General features: G+C 39.6%; 1 protein-coding gene across 2 annotated transcripts in view; it reads right to left on the bottom strand.

Annotated features, from left to right (window-relative positions):
* The window catches only part of SLC25A13 (solute carrier family 25 member 13), a 185332-nt gene that overhangs the window by 147734 nt on the left and 22331 nt on the right, over window positions 1-15267 (bottom strand). For both annotated transcript variants that reach the window (XM_072784069.1, XM_072784070.1), the window contains exon 2: window positions 8230-8283. In XM_072784069.1, the coding sequence (XP_072640170.1) occupies window positions 8230-8283 (54 nt within the window). The remainder of the gene's footprint in view (window positions 1-8229; window positions 8284-15267) is intronic.

Here is a 15267-nt window from a genome sequence, read left to right as displayed (position 1 = left end):
AGAAAAGTGATGTGAGGGTGGGCAGGTGAAGACTGTGAGCTACATGAAGAACAAGGTGAGATGGATAACAGCAACCACATGGGGGTGGGGGGCACAGTGATGTGGGGAGCATGGGGAGGTGAAGTGCAGCAACAGCATCTCCATTTCCTCAACAGCCACAGACTATAAACTGTGGGCCATTAAAACTGTTTTCTTTCTTTTTTTTTTTTTTAAAGATTTATTTATTTGACAGAGAGAGCACAAGCAGGGGAGCAGCAGGCAGAGGAAGAGGGAGAAGCAGGCTTCCTGCTGAGCAAGGAGCCCAATGTGGGGCTCAATCCCAGGTCCCTGAGTTCATGACCTGAGCTGAAGGCAGATGCTTAAATGACTGAGCCACCCAGACACTCATTAAAATTATTTTTAAAGGTCACTTGTTATTTCTACATTTTAATTCCAATGCAGGACAAACTCTTGCTTAGACACACAGTAACCAGCTCTGGAGTCCCTCAGGCCTGGGCTGCACTGAGCTCTGCTTCTACCTCTAACCACCTATATGACCTCACATAAAAGTATAGCTTTCTGAGCCTCTGGCTCCTCGCCTGTAAAATAGGGATAACATTACCTGCTTCTTAAGGTCGATGCTAGAAATAAACAAATAATCAAGCACCATATGCTACACACAAAAAGCACTTCACAAATGTTCTATATGATCAGTTTTCGTTTAACATATTTTAGCATTGTACAAAAGAAAAGCTCAAAAACGGTCCAAGAATCCCACTATTCTTCAGTTAGCACTGAATTGGCTTTTTGGAAACATAAAAGAATTATATTTTGATTTTCCTGAGGCAAAACAAGAAACACAAAGGGTATGTTGCTAATTATAGCGATCCTATGATTTAGAATTATACCTATGTTTGCTTGTAGCAGAGAGTAATTAATTAACTCAGTTTAATTCTTCTCCCACAGGTAGGTGGTTCAGGTTTATCTTCTAGTTTGGGATATTTTTAAATAAAGCTAAGGTAAACAGAGACTTGTATATAACAATTGTCCAAATTCCTGGCAACCTTCAAAGGCTGGACTCCTGGAAGAGAAACTGTTGAGTCAAAGGAGAGGAACTGGAAGGTTCTTGATACTTCATCATGCTTCTCTCCAGAAAAGATTGTACCAATTCACACTCCCATCAGCAGTGTGTGAATGCGCCTTCTTCCCCCTCTATCAGATTTGTTGCAAATATTTACCTAGTTTGATATTTGTAGATAATTGAGTGTATTTTTTCTTACTCCTTTGCAATTTCTTCCATTACTTCTAAGTCTAGAAGTTAGGCCTTCCTCATCTCAATGTTAATATTTACCCACATTTTCTCTCGGCTTTTTTTTTTTTTTTAAGATTTTTTATTTATTTATTCGTGAGAGACACAGAAATAAAGAAAGGCAGAGACACAGGCAGAGGGAGAAGCAGGATCCATGCAGGGAGCCTGACATGGGACTAGATCCCAGGTCTCCAGGATCACGCCCTGGGCTGAGGCAGCGCTAAACCGCTAAGCCACAGGGGCTGCCCTCTCTTGGCTTTTAAGTTGTTTTAAGTTTCAATACATCAGTACATCAGTTTTTTATGTGGTTTGAGGTAAGGATCTTCCAACTTTAATTTTTCCCACTTAATCTCTTGGTTGTCCCAGGAGCACAAATGAAATCATTCTTTCTTCCCCTGGCTTTAGGATGTCATGTTTACTACATGTTAACTATCATACGATCATCAGGGAACAGCGGGCAAGTAAGTCCAACCTCAACACCGGTTCTGATCAGTTGGCAACGAATGGCTCCCCTCTGAGGCTGCCCCCAAATTCCATGGAGGAATGACAGGATGGGCTGACAGTTCTTGTCATCCTTGCGGCAGGAGTCCTTGCCAACTGACCTGTCTACTCTTGCAAGATGACGTGCATCTTAATTGCTACAACTAGAGGGAAAGGATTTTTTCCTGTGGTTCTCACTACAGCATCCTCTAGTTCCCAGACTGGTGGCAGGCAGAGAATGAAATGTGTTTGATAAATATCTGTCGAATGAAGGAAAGTTTAAAATTATTGTACTACTTCCTTCCTGGGAGTTTCCTGGGCCATGATCGGTCTTTGATTTTCCTCCCATGTAACCTTCAGAATCACTGTAATGCTGCTGAGCCCTAAAAAAAATCCCACTGAAAGCGCAAAATTAAATTACAATGCCATACCCTTCACCCATACCCAGGACAATTAAAAAGAAATAACAAGTACTCGCAAAAACAGGGAGCAAATGCAATTCTCATATACTGGTGTTATGAGAGTAAACCATTAAACCACTTTAGAAAACTGCTTGGCAACATCTCTGACTGAACATGCACATAACCACAGACACAGCAATTTCAATCATAACTATGTCTCTAACAGAAACGTGTGGATAGATACATATGTGTTTATATGTATATATTTTTGACTAAAAAACATGCTTTAGCATTTTAATATCTACAGCAGCATTATCTTCAATAGCAGAAAGATGGAAAATAACTCAAACATCAACCAATGGTACGATGTACAAATCAACTACCGTGGTACAGTCACATAACAGAACACAACACAGCAAGGAGAATAAACTAACACCAACCACACACAATGGATGAATCTTAACAACTAAAGCAGGAGTGAAAGAAACAAGACACCAGAAAACATATTGTAGGATTCCATTTATATAAAGTTGAAAACCAAACAACTGGTCACCTTTAGGAGGGGTGCATACTTACCAAAAGGGGCATCAGATGCTTTTGGGACCCTGGTTACATACATGTGCTCACTTTGTGAACACTAATGGAGCTGTACATTTAAGATCTATATGCTTGATTTATACCTCAATAGTTTACACATTAAAAAAATCAAGATATTTTCTGCCCTATTTTTTCAGGGGTGATAAAGAATTTTCTAAACTTAAAAATATATTCATCTGAACATAGAAAACACGGTTTTCTTTAGTTTGCAAAACCAGCTCATCACCAAGGCTGCATGGTCTGCCTTGTAATTATAATAAAATGTCAAAGGTTGTTCCTTCATTTGATGGGCAGAGACAGATCATAATAAGTATGTACTGACAAAAGTGCTCCACTGCCCTTGCAGCAGTGAATGGAGGGGTCTCTATCAAGGGAGTGGACTACACAGCTACTGCATCTTTAAAATGGTATTTCCTCCTTCTTTGGGACTAGATTTTACAAGTGTCCTGAAGACTCTCTCTCCCTTGCAATTTTTTTTAAGTTTTAATATGATGAAACAAATGCATGCCATATGCAAAAATGCAGATTCAAGAGTATATTATAGTGTTGTTATACTATCAATGCAGAAAAGACAACTAACATCCAGTAATAGGAAGTAGCTAGATAAATTATGGTAGAAACAGCTCTACTTGGGAATAGCACACAACAATAAAACTGTAGAAATATCCCCAATTACAGGAAAAGGTTTTCCTAACATATTAGGTGTGTGTATGGCGGGGGGGGGTTTACAGGATAAAACATTATTCTTTCTCCTGTTAAGGAAAAAAAAAAAAGGTTTATATACATACACAGAGACATAGAAACAGAGAGAAAGGTATATAAATAAAATACATATGTATATATAGATACAGATTATATCTATATGGTAGAATCACACGTTACTTTTCTTTATATACTTGTGCTTTTTCAATTTTTGCCAATGAATATGAACCACCTTCTCATTTTAAAAAAGTTTTCAAAAAAGAAATTGTTTTTCTAATTTTGTCAATAAAAATCCTGAATACAGCTATTATGTTTTGTTGGGGGAAAAAAAAAAAAAAACACCCAAGTGCAATTCACTATGTACTATTATAAATTGTAATAGGACCTGTTCCCCTTGTCTAGTCCCTTTATGCAGTCTTCCCATCTCCTACATCTTACACTACAGGCATTCAGCTACTTCAACCTGTAAACAGTACACATCACCCCCTTTGCTCTGCCCTGAGCTAATGGTTTCCTTCTCAGTATCCCCCTTCTTATTACTGGCACGTCTCTGACCCAGCCTATCTATCCAGTGGTCATATTTATCCCCTGCTCCCTCCCATCCATCAGACAAGACCATTTTCACTAAGCAGTCCTTCAAAATGTCTTAACTTTGCCCACTCTCCATTTCCCCTGCTGCCACAATCCTAATCAAGTCTTTAGGGCCACACACCAGGATTATACCCAAGGCTGCCTAACTCATAGTGCTGCTGCACCAATCAAATGTCAAACTCCTCCTGCCAGTGTCACTGGATTACTCAGAAAACCTTCAAAGGCTTCCTATTGTTCAGCAGACATGCCAAACTCCCAATCACCTTTCTAATTTTGTCATCTACACCCTGTAATGCTTGGCAGCCTCCCTGGCATACAGCTGAATTTCATTTGAAGAAGGAGCCAGGATTCTTCAACCTGGAAGAGCTGTGTACTCCCAAACACATCTCCAGCCCTTCCCTCAGACATGCCCTCTCCCCTGGAGCTACCTAGCTGTCCTCCTCCCTGACTCTCCAGTTTCCACTCAGCCCAGGGTTCCAAGGAGCCTTCAAAGGGCTCCCCACCACTGGGACTGCTCCTGCTGTTTCTTGTGGCATTTGCTTTAACCACACAGGCACCATAGGTGAACCTAGATTCTTTCATACCTGCTGCATGCCTGTAAATCGTGTCTCCCGCATAAAAGCTGCACTCCTTGAAAACATGTTCACTGCTTACACCTGTTTTGTACATACCACTCACCACAAAGTTTCATGGTGTTTTATTTAAGCTGTGAGCACTCAGTACACCTGCTCAAATTAACACAAAGCAGCACCAAAAGTGTCAGGCAGGGGGGAAAAAAAAAACCATGTCAACATTCAGGTTAGAAACAAAACTGACCATACCTGGACTTCAGCTTCCATGTTCACACAAAAGGTTACCGGCCCCTTAGCACCAGAAGGGGCTGCATAATAAACTCAACCTCCTCAGGCTATAAATGCCATAGACCAAGTCCAGCCCTACATCCCATCCATGCGCACTGCCCAAGGACCTGAGCTCCAGGTCACCTCCTGCAAGGCACTCTTATAGCCCTCTGTTTCACACCTGTTGCTGCCGCTGCTCAGAAAAGCCTTCCTCTGCCCCACAACTGTCCTCTACCTTCTCCAGCTGGTAAGTACCTCCTCACTGTCAAGCCCAGCTCAAACATCACCAGCTCTAACTGTAATGACCCTTGCTAGCACAATGTAATTAGCCCCACATCATCTTCCCACTAATTAACACCATATAATGCTCATCAACGATATCATGGCTTTTTTGTTTGTCTTACACTTACACACAGTGAGATACTAAACGGCAGGAGCCATGATTTATGCATCTTTATATCCCCAACACTTTACTTCACATAGAGTAAGCAACACCCCCAAAAAAGAAGAAAACAACTTATTTCAACTCTTCTCAAGGATAAAATAAACCAGAATTGGGCCCACTTCAGTCTTCCAGGACCCCTCTTCCCTCCTCTCTCCGGAGCAGTTGCACCAGCTCTATGACCTCCACAGTCGCTGACACCCCTGCTATCAGTACATCTGCTCCAAAGGTCCTCCCCCAAGCTGCAGAAGAGTTCTCTAACTAGTGTAACAGACTGAAGGCTGCAATATTTATCATGAAGAAAAATCAGGAAAAAGTCAAAATCAGTAGTCAGGTTCACAGAGGGCTAACTGCTGATCCACACTTAACTGAAAGGCCCAGCCACAGAGGAGATGTGCCTCGCAGAGCCCTGTGGGCGTCATCCCAACTCTCCTGCCCCAACACCATCTGTGGCAGATGGTAAACAAGAGATCCTCCACATGCTGAGCCAAGGTGGATTTGTGTGGGTACCACACTGCCCAGGCCTGATGAGATCACCCAAACCTCTGCCAGATTCACAATCCCTTCCAGAAACTGCTGATCACTGTTTTCTTTATGGACGGTACCCCCCTGCCTGGCCCCAGCATCCTCTTGGCCTCCAAGTCACACTCTCACAAGCCGTGTAGTCTTAACCACCCCAAGAGAAGACAACATTTCCCTATCAGGTCCCAAAGATTCCACCCTCAGGCTTACTTACACAGAAATCTCACGGATGGCTCTCCAGAATTCTGCAAAGAATTCCCACCCTCCCTGGGTCTACCCGACCAATCCAATTTGTCTCCAGTAGACACTTGCCTCCTACTGACATGGAGCAGCTGGAAAAGACAGGTTGTTCCAACGTGGGATCTTAACCTAACTTTACCAGTTGCCATGTGGCCTCAAAAGGTGGACACAGCTTCTACCTGGATGGACCCTTTCCATTAGATCACACCAAAAGACCAACAGGTATCCGAGATGCACAATCTATTGAGATGCTCTGAGTTGTTCCCACTTCCTGTCAGAAGGATGCCTACAATCAAAACAGAAGTAACAGAAAGGTCCTGAATTCAAAGAATGCTTATGAGTGTGCTCAAATTAATGAGTTCTATCCATCTCTCTAGGCTCTCTGGCAATCCTCTGCAAGTGCTCTTCTAGAATCATATTATAAGAGTTTTTATACTATAGACCTTAAGTACACATACTAAAAATGTCTATGGTTCCCTCACACACACCTCATCTCAATCACAGTGGGCCCCAGGTGAGAAACAAAGCATTTCTGTTCCTTGGACTTTCATGGTCTGGAATCCTTTTCCACCTTAGAAGCTCTCTACTGTGCTGTCCTTTCAGGCTAAAACCAAATTTATAGAGAATTCTGCTTACTTATAACCCAAACCTCCTAACAAATTATCACTCCCCCCCTCCCTCAAACCTGCTCATTTTTTAAACCATTTCCTTTTGAAGCCTCTGGCTGTCAGAATTATTTAATTTCAAGCATTTCCTGAATCAGTATCTAAGGCATATTAGGTGCTGGGCATATTCATCCAAGTTTTTTCACTCAATCTTTACAAATTTTTATAGCTTATTAAGAAGATGTTCATACATGTACAAAGTAGAGAGAACAGGGTAAAAAACTCCATGTTCCATTTACCAGTTTCAAAAATTATCATCATACAGACCATGCATTTTCCCTCCCACCCAAAACTGGATTATTTAAAAGCAAATCTCAAGACACCATAATCTCATCTGTAAATACTTCAGTGTGTACCTCTAAGAGAAAAAGACTCTTTTTTAAAAAAAAAAAGATTTTATTTATTTATTCATGAGAGACATAGAAAGGCAGAGACATAGGAAGAGGGAGGAGAAGCAGGCTCCATGTAGAGAGCCTGATGCGGGACTCAATCCTGGGACCCCGGGATCACGCCCTGAGCCAAAGGCAGACACTCAACCACTGAGCCACCCAGGCGCCCCACCACTGAGCCACCCAGGCACCCCGAGAGAAAGACTCTTAATTGCTCCTGTAATCAGAATACCATCATCTGACCTAAAATCAATAACAATTCCTTAATATCAGATAATCATGTCAGTATTCAAATTCTCTGATTTCTCAGTATTTTTTAATAGTATCGCATTTTGATGAGGAAAGTGATCCTCACAAATTTAGTAACTTTCTGAGCCATGTATTTGGTACATAGCAGAACATCAAGTTTCCAGGTAAATAACATTAAAAGTGATTTGGTGTCTGGGACCTGAGGCAGAATTTTCTATTAGAATATCATTCATTCACTGCCCAATGTCCCAAAATAGGGGAAATATAAGAAACCTAAGGAAATATATGGGAAACATACAGTATCTGTTGTGATCTAATATGTACTATTATTTATACTGGGGCCCCCTCACCAGGCACCACAGTTGCAATAAAAAGACGATAATGGTAAAAATGAAGGGCTTTTACCAATGAGAAGCAAGGACAGTCCTCTCTGGATGGATGAAGGATTACTGAAATGTTTACAAAGAGCTTTCAACTTCTTAGGAAGAAAAAGCATGATCAGCAAACCACAGAAGTGAATCCTCAAAAGGTAAATGAGTTGTGATACTAAATCCCCCAGCAACTCCTTTCTAGTATCTGACCCCAAGTGAGAGAAAAGAAATTAAAATGCAAACCATACTGCCCTCACAAACAATCACCTACAAGTTTCTGATACATTTCAAAAAACAGAAGTAATTGTAATGGATCTCTTTCATAAGTCTTAAGTAAAGATACCTTTTGGGATTTTTTTATATAACAATGAAATAAAAGCTGTTTGAAAATAATCTTTAAAAATTCGAGAACACAAATCAAACAACAAACAAAATAGATTTCTTTATACTGACCTTCAAAAATATTGTTTTAAGCTCAGCTGGATCTGCTCTCTTGGTTAAAACCACCTATAAATAAACATAAAAATGTTTATATTATTAGAACAAAGCTGAGAAATCAAGCTAGTAGACTAAAAGAAAATAAACTCCAGGTTAGAAATCAGTGAATTTCATTTTTATACTTAAATCACCAAATTTCCCCAGTGCATAAACTACTCCTTGGATTTTAAATTAGACTCATTATGTGGCTTCTAGACTGATAAGAGTCCGTGCAAGAAATGAGTAAAGCTCTTCATATGTGATATTTAATGTAATCTTTTTTTCCCAAAAAAATAAGCAGGAAAATAGAAAACTTGAAACAGATCTGTAACCAGCTGGCATTTTTAAACTACACACCAAAGTGATCCATACCCTCCCCACAGGGAAATATTAAAGTACAACTTGTTTGTTAACCATGCAAGAGAACACAGTTCTTAAAGAAGTTGGTGAACAAGGCGAATCCTATTAACAAACAGGTAATTACTTCGCACGGTTCTGCTGGGGACAGGCATGAATGCCTAGTTATCTGGGCATGCCAAGCAAGGTCTCCTCCTCTCCCCAACTTTTAATTTAAGAAGTCAGAAGTCTCCAAAGGTATGACTATTATTCTCCACGTTCTAGAAATACAAGGGGCTACGGTTACCTTTTGAGAACAAAATTTGACAGATTAGCTCAGAATAGGTGTTGTGCTTAATTCCCCAGCCCACAAAGTCCAAAAACATCAGTTGGGGGAAAAAGCAAGACAAACCTGAATATAACTACCCCAGGCCAACACAAAAGAGTCCTTATGTGGAACCAAACAGTGGGCTTATTCAGTGTCCCATCACCCAATCGTGCTGGCAAAAACCATCGTGAGACTGAATCCTCACCAAGCACAGCGTCACCCCATGATACAGCCAAGGAGGGGTTCCTGGAACCACCCTCATACCGGAGCCATGTCGCTATCCACAGGGAGATTTATGCAAATTGTTCTCAATCCCTTCTGTGTGTTTGCAAAGGCTCTTCTGAGATCTTTGGACAATGGGTTCTCTGTCTCTAAATATGTAACCGCCTGAGCTTCTTGGCCTGCCACTGTCAGGAATAATTTTATTAACTAATCACTGGAAGAGGAGAGGTAGTTTTTCTGAAACAAGTTGGTCGGTCACCTTGTTTCCCAAAGCAAGACTGATAACTCCTTTAATTTCATCTGAGTACTTATAACCACCAATGCTATTTTTGTCCATAAAATTTGGTCATCTTTTTAAAATTCTGAATTAGTGTTCTTTGCTGTTCAATTAAGGAAAAAACAGAATGCTAACCAACCAAATATCGATGATAGTGATGACCTACAGATTTCAGGAGATTCTTTCCTTTTGAGTTTATCTTCTGAGAAAGAATAAGCCAAACACTACTGGAGAAGATAAGAAACACCTCCATCCTCTTAAGAGCAGAGAAATTTCCTCCAAGTTCTGTATCTCACAACAGTCCATAACTAACATTTTTTAGAAGGCATATGGTGACCCTAGGTACTTAGTTGGGTTTCCTTTTAAAAGCAAAGGTAAGTTTCCACAAAGTGAACTATTCTTGCTCCATCTGAATACCACATCCTTTAAAATCTAATTAATTCACTATACTGTGCACTTCATAAAGCCTTCCCTGGGCAATGCTATTTTAGAGTAAACTTCCCCTGCCCTAAATTCCCACAGCATTCTTCCATTACTAATCCCCAAATGCACATCAGTGTTCCCCACCAGGACTGCACTTCTGTAAGAAACAAAGCATTCACTCTGTAACTCTACCAGGATCTAAGGCACAGGAGAACAATATATGGGGAGAAAAATAACAAAGAGCAGAGACCAATGAAATGGACTAAAAAGACAATAGAAAATATCAATGTAACTAAGAGCTGGTTCTTTGAAAAGATAAACAAAACTGACAAACCTTTAGCTAGACTCAACAAGTAAAAAAGAGGGCAGCCCTGGTGGCTCAGCAGTTTAGCGCCGCCTTCAGCCCAGGGGGCCTGATCCTGGAGACCTGGGATTGAGTCCCACGTCGGGCTTCCTGTATGGGTCTGCTTCTCCCTCTACCTGTGTCTCTGCCTCTCTCTCTCTCTCATGAATAAATAAATAAAATCTTAAAAAAAGAAAAGTAAAAAAGATAGATGGCATAAATAAAACTGGAAATGAAAGAGGAGACATCAACAACAGGTACCACAGAAATACAAGAGGTAAGATTTACTATGAACAATTATACTAACAAACGGGACAACCTAGAGGAAATTAATAAACTCCTAGAAACTAAGGAGAGTGAAAGAGTAATTTAAAACCTCCCAAAAAACAAGTCGAGGACCAGGTAGCTTCCTCAGTGAATTCTACCAAACATTCAAAGAAATATTAATACCAATCCTTCTCCAACTCCTGCAAAATACAGAAGAGGAAGAAATTCTTCCAAACTCATGAGTCCAGCATTAGTCTGAAACCAAAACCAGACAAGAATGCCACAAGAAAAAATTACGGACTAATACCCTGATGAACATATATGCAAAAATCCTCAACAAATACTAGCAAATCAAATTCAACAATATATTAAAAAGATCATATACCATGATCAAATGAAATTATTCCAGGGATGCAAGGACAGTTAAACATCTACAAATCACTGTGATACACATTAACAAAATGAAGAATAAAAAAGATCCAATGATCATCTCAATATACACAGAAAAAGCACCTACTATGATAAAAATTTCTCAATCAAGTGGGTATAGAATGTATTTCAACATAATAAAAGCCATATATGATAAGCCCACAGCTAACATCATACTCAACAATGAAAACCTGAAAGCCTTATTCTAAGAGCAGGAACAAGACAAAGATGTCCCACTCTTGCTGCTTCTGTGCAACACAGTATTGAAAAATCCTAGCCAGAGCAAGTAGGCAAGAAAAAAAATAATAAAAGGCATCTAAATTGGAAAGGAAGAATAAAATTGTCACTACTTACAGATGACATGATATTATACATAGAAAATGCTAAAGACACCACTAAAAATAACTGTCAGAATAAATTTAGTAAAGTTGCAGGACACAAAAATCGATACACAAAAATCTGCTGCATTTCTGTGCACTAATAACTATCAGAAAGAAAAAGAAAACAATCCTGTTTATAATTGCATTAAAAAGGGATGCCTGGGTGGCTCAGTGGCTGAGCGTCTGCCTCCAGCTTAGGGCATGATGCCAGGTCCGGGGATCGAGTCCCACGTCGGGCTCCCTGCGAGGAGCCTGCTTCTCCCTCTGTCTGTCTCTGAGGCCTATTTCTCTATGTCTTTCATGAATAAATAAATAAAATCTAAAAAATAAGGCATGTTAAAAAAAAAAAAAAAACAGCATTAAAAAGAATAAAATACCTAGGAATAAATTTAACCAGGAAGTAAAGAACCTATATGCTGAAAACTACAAAACATAGTGGAAAAAAAACTGAAGAGGACACAAATTAATGGAAAGATATTCTGGACTAATGGATTGGAAGAATCAATTGTTAAAATATCCATACTACACAACACAATGAACAGATTCATAGCAATCCCTATCAAAATTCCAGTGGCAGAGCACCTGGCTGGCTCATTTGGTAGAGTGCGTGACTCTTGACCTTGGAGTTGTGAGTTGGAGCCCCATGCTAGGTGTGGAGACCACTTTAAAAAACATATATTTTTTTTAGAAATGCCAATTGCATTTTTCAATGACATAACAAATCCTATAATTTGTATGAATCACCTAAAACAATAAACAAAAAAAGGCAAATAGTCATCTTAAGGGAAAAAAAAGTTGAAGGCATCATGCTCCCTGATTTCAAGCCATATTACACTGCGATAGGAGTAAAACTGTGGTATTGGCATAAAAAGACACTTTTGTCTTTGTTCAGTAGAACAAAAGAGAGTCCAGAAATAAGCCCACACATATATGATCAATTAATTTATGACAAAGGAGCCAAGAAGAGATAATGGGAAAAGCAAAATCTCTTCAATAAATGGTGTTGGAAAACTAAACAACACATGGAAAAGAATGAAAGTGGACAGCATACATAAAAATTAACTCAAAATGAATTGATTAAAGACCCAATGAACAGAAGACCTGAAGCCCTAAAACTCCTAGAAAAACACAAAGGTAGTAAACTCTGACACAGGTATTGGCAATGAGTTGTTTCTTTTTTTAATAGGACACCAAGAGTTAAAGCAACAAAAGCAACATAAGTGGGACATCATACTAAAAAGCTTCTGCACAGCCAAGGAAACCATCAACAAAATGAAACCTACTGAATGGGAGACAGTATTTGTAAATCATACACTCGATAGAGGCTAATACCCAAAATATGTTAAAAAAAACAAACAAACCTACAACTAAATAACAACAATAGCAACAATAAATCCAATTTTAAACATGGGTAGAAGATCTACAGAGACATTTTTCCAAAGAAGATATAGAGATGGCCAACAGATACATGAAAAGATGTTCACTGTCACTCATCATCAGAGAAATGCAAATCAAAACCACAATGAGATATTACCTGACACCTGTTAAGACTGGCTATTATTAAAAAGACAAGAAAATAAGAAGTGTTGGCAAGAATGTGGAGAAACAAACTGTACACTGTTGGTGAGAATGTCAACTGGTGCAGTCATTATGGAAAACGGTATGGAGGTTTCCTCAAAAAATTAAATATAGAACTATTCTACTTTGGGGTATTTATCTGAAGAAAACGAAAACACTACACACACTTGGAAATATATATATGCACGCTCATGCTCACTGCAGCATTATTTACAATATTATTTACAATAATTATTTAAATAATTATTTACATTATTTACAATATCCAAGACATAGCAACAACCTAAGTGTCCACTGATGGGTGAATGGACAAAGAAATTGTGAGACAGATATAAAATGAAGTATTATTCAGGCATAAGAAAAATTAAATCTTGCCATTTGTAACAAAATGGATGGACCTCAAGGGCATTATGCTAAGTTAAATAAATCAGATGGAGAAAGACAAGTACCATCTGATCTCTCTCGTACATGGAATCTATTTTATAGATACATATAAATAGATATATATAACATATATTTTTATATATGTATATATATATAATATATATATACAAATGACAGATACAGAGAAAAAAAATAGAGAACAGGCTGGTGGTTGCCAGAGGCAGGGGGTGGGGTGGCAGAAATGGGTAAAGGGAGTACAAATTTATTAAAAATTTTGTTTAAAAGGCAGGAGTTATTCACCAATGTATCACCAACATTAGTACAATGTCTGGCACATACAGATGGTTCAGTAAATATTAGCAGAAGTACTGAGTTCTATAAATCAATTCTTACAAAATCCATATAGTGACCCAAAATCCAAGTCATATCAGCTGATATGTATAGAACATTTTGTATTTTCAATGCATGACTATTACTTCACTGGATAATCATAGCAAAATCTGAGACCTGGAGAGAAAATAATGTTGCACCCACTTTACAGAAGAGAAACCAAGACTCAAAGAGGGTCAATTTTTTCCTCAAAAGTCAGAACTGGCACCAACTTGTGCTTAGATTTCTAAGTATTGTCTGAGCTGAGATCAGATCTCAAACCTTCCACCTCCTACTCTATTGGTCTTTCCATTGAGCCACACCATAGGCAGCTTCAAACTGACCATAACTTATATTAACCATTAATACAATACACACCCAGAAATCAAGAATTTCCCAATTTCTCCTAACACCACCAGTTTGTAGTATCCATCTAGTGCTGTGATTAAAAAACATGGCTTTAGGAGCACCTGGGTGGCTTAGTCAGTTATGAGTCTGACTCTTGGTTTCATCTTAGGTTATGATCTCAGGGTTCTGGGATCAAGCCCTGCATCATGCTCTGCACTGGGTATAGAGTCGGCTTGGGATCTCTCTCTCTCTCTCTCTCTCTCTCTCTCTCTCGCTGTGCCCCTCTTCCACTTTTTTTTAAAGATTTTTATTTATTTATTTATTCATGAGAGAGAGAGAGGGGCTGAGACACTAACAGAGGGAGAAGCAGGCTCCATGCAGAGCACGGGACTTAATCCTGGGTCTCCAGGATCAGGTCCTGGGCTGAAGGCGGCGCTAAACCGCTGAGCCACCCGGGCTGCCTGATTTTTATTTATTTATTCATGAGAGACACACAGAGACAGAGAGGCAGAGACACAGGCAGAGGGAGAAGCAGGCTTCATGCAGGAAGCCCGATGCGGGACTCGATCCCGGGAACTCCAGGATCACACCCTGAGCTGAAGGCAGAGGCTCAACCACTGAGCCACCCAGGTGTCCCCCTCTTCCACTTAAAATCTCTAAATAAATAAATAAATAAAGTCTTAAAGAAAGAAAAAAACACAACCACAGAACACAGTTTTAGTGTCAGGCCACCTGTGACTGGGGATCAGGTGTGACCTGGAGCAAGACCACTGACCTCTCAGCCTCACTTCTCTCACCTGTAAAATGAGAAGTCCTGGATGGTTGAAAGTGTGATAGGAGATAATAACAAAGTGCTCTGCTGCAGAGACGACACATAGTTAAAGACCTCAATAAACGGAATAAAGTACTTGCATTATTTATGGGAGGGTGTTTATATACTCTTTAAAAAGTCTAAGTGATGAGTAACCTGGCTCATAACTGGAGAAGGAAAAAAAATCAGCAAACCACTAACCACAGACATTTTCCTAACTCATCTCCTCTGCTATCTTAGCCCCAACCAATGCAACTTCTTGAAACCAGACCCAAAGTTCCAGATACACCACGGAATTTGCCTGAGGCCCGTGGAAATGTGTATTAGGTCCTGAACACATTGTACTGAAGCAGAAAGTAACTGGTTCCACAGGAGATGGCTTCACAAAAACTTGTACCAGCCTCCTGGCCTCACCTCTGCACTAACTCCATCTAGCTCCCTACTGCTGTGTGACTTGTCAGAATTCCCAGTTCTTCTCCTCCTATTCTCATCTTCTTGCACTGGCATCATGTATAGTGA

This window comes from Canis lupus, chromosome 18 (genome assembly GCF_048164855.1).
Source record: "Canis lupus baileyi chromosome 18, mCanLup2.hap1, whole genome shotgun sequence".
NCBI lineage: Eukaryota > Metazoa > Chordata > Mammalia > Carnivora > Canidae > Canis > Canis lupus.
This window is presented reverse-complemented; position numbering and strand designations above follow the sequence as displayed.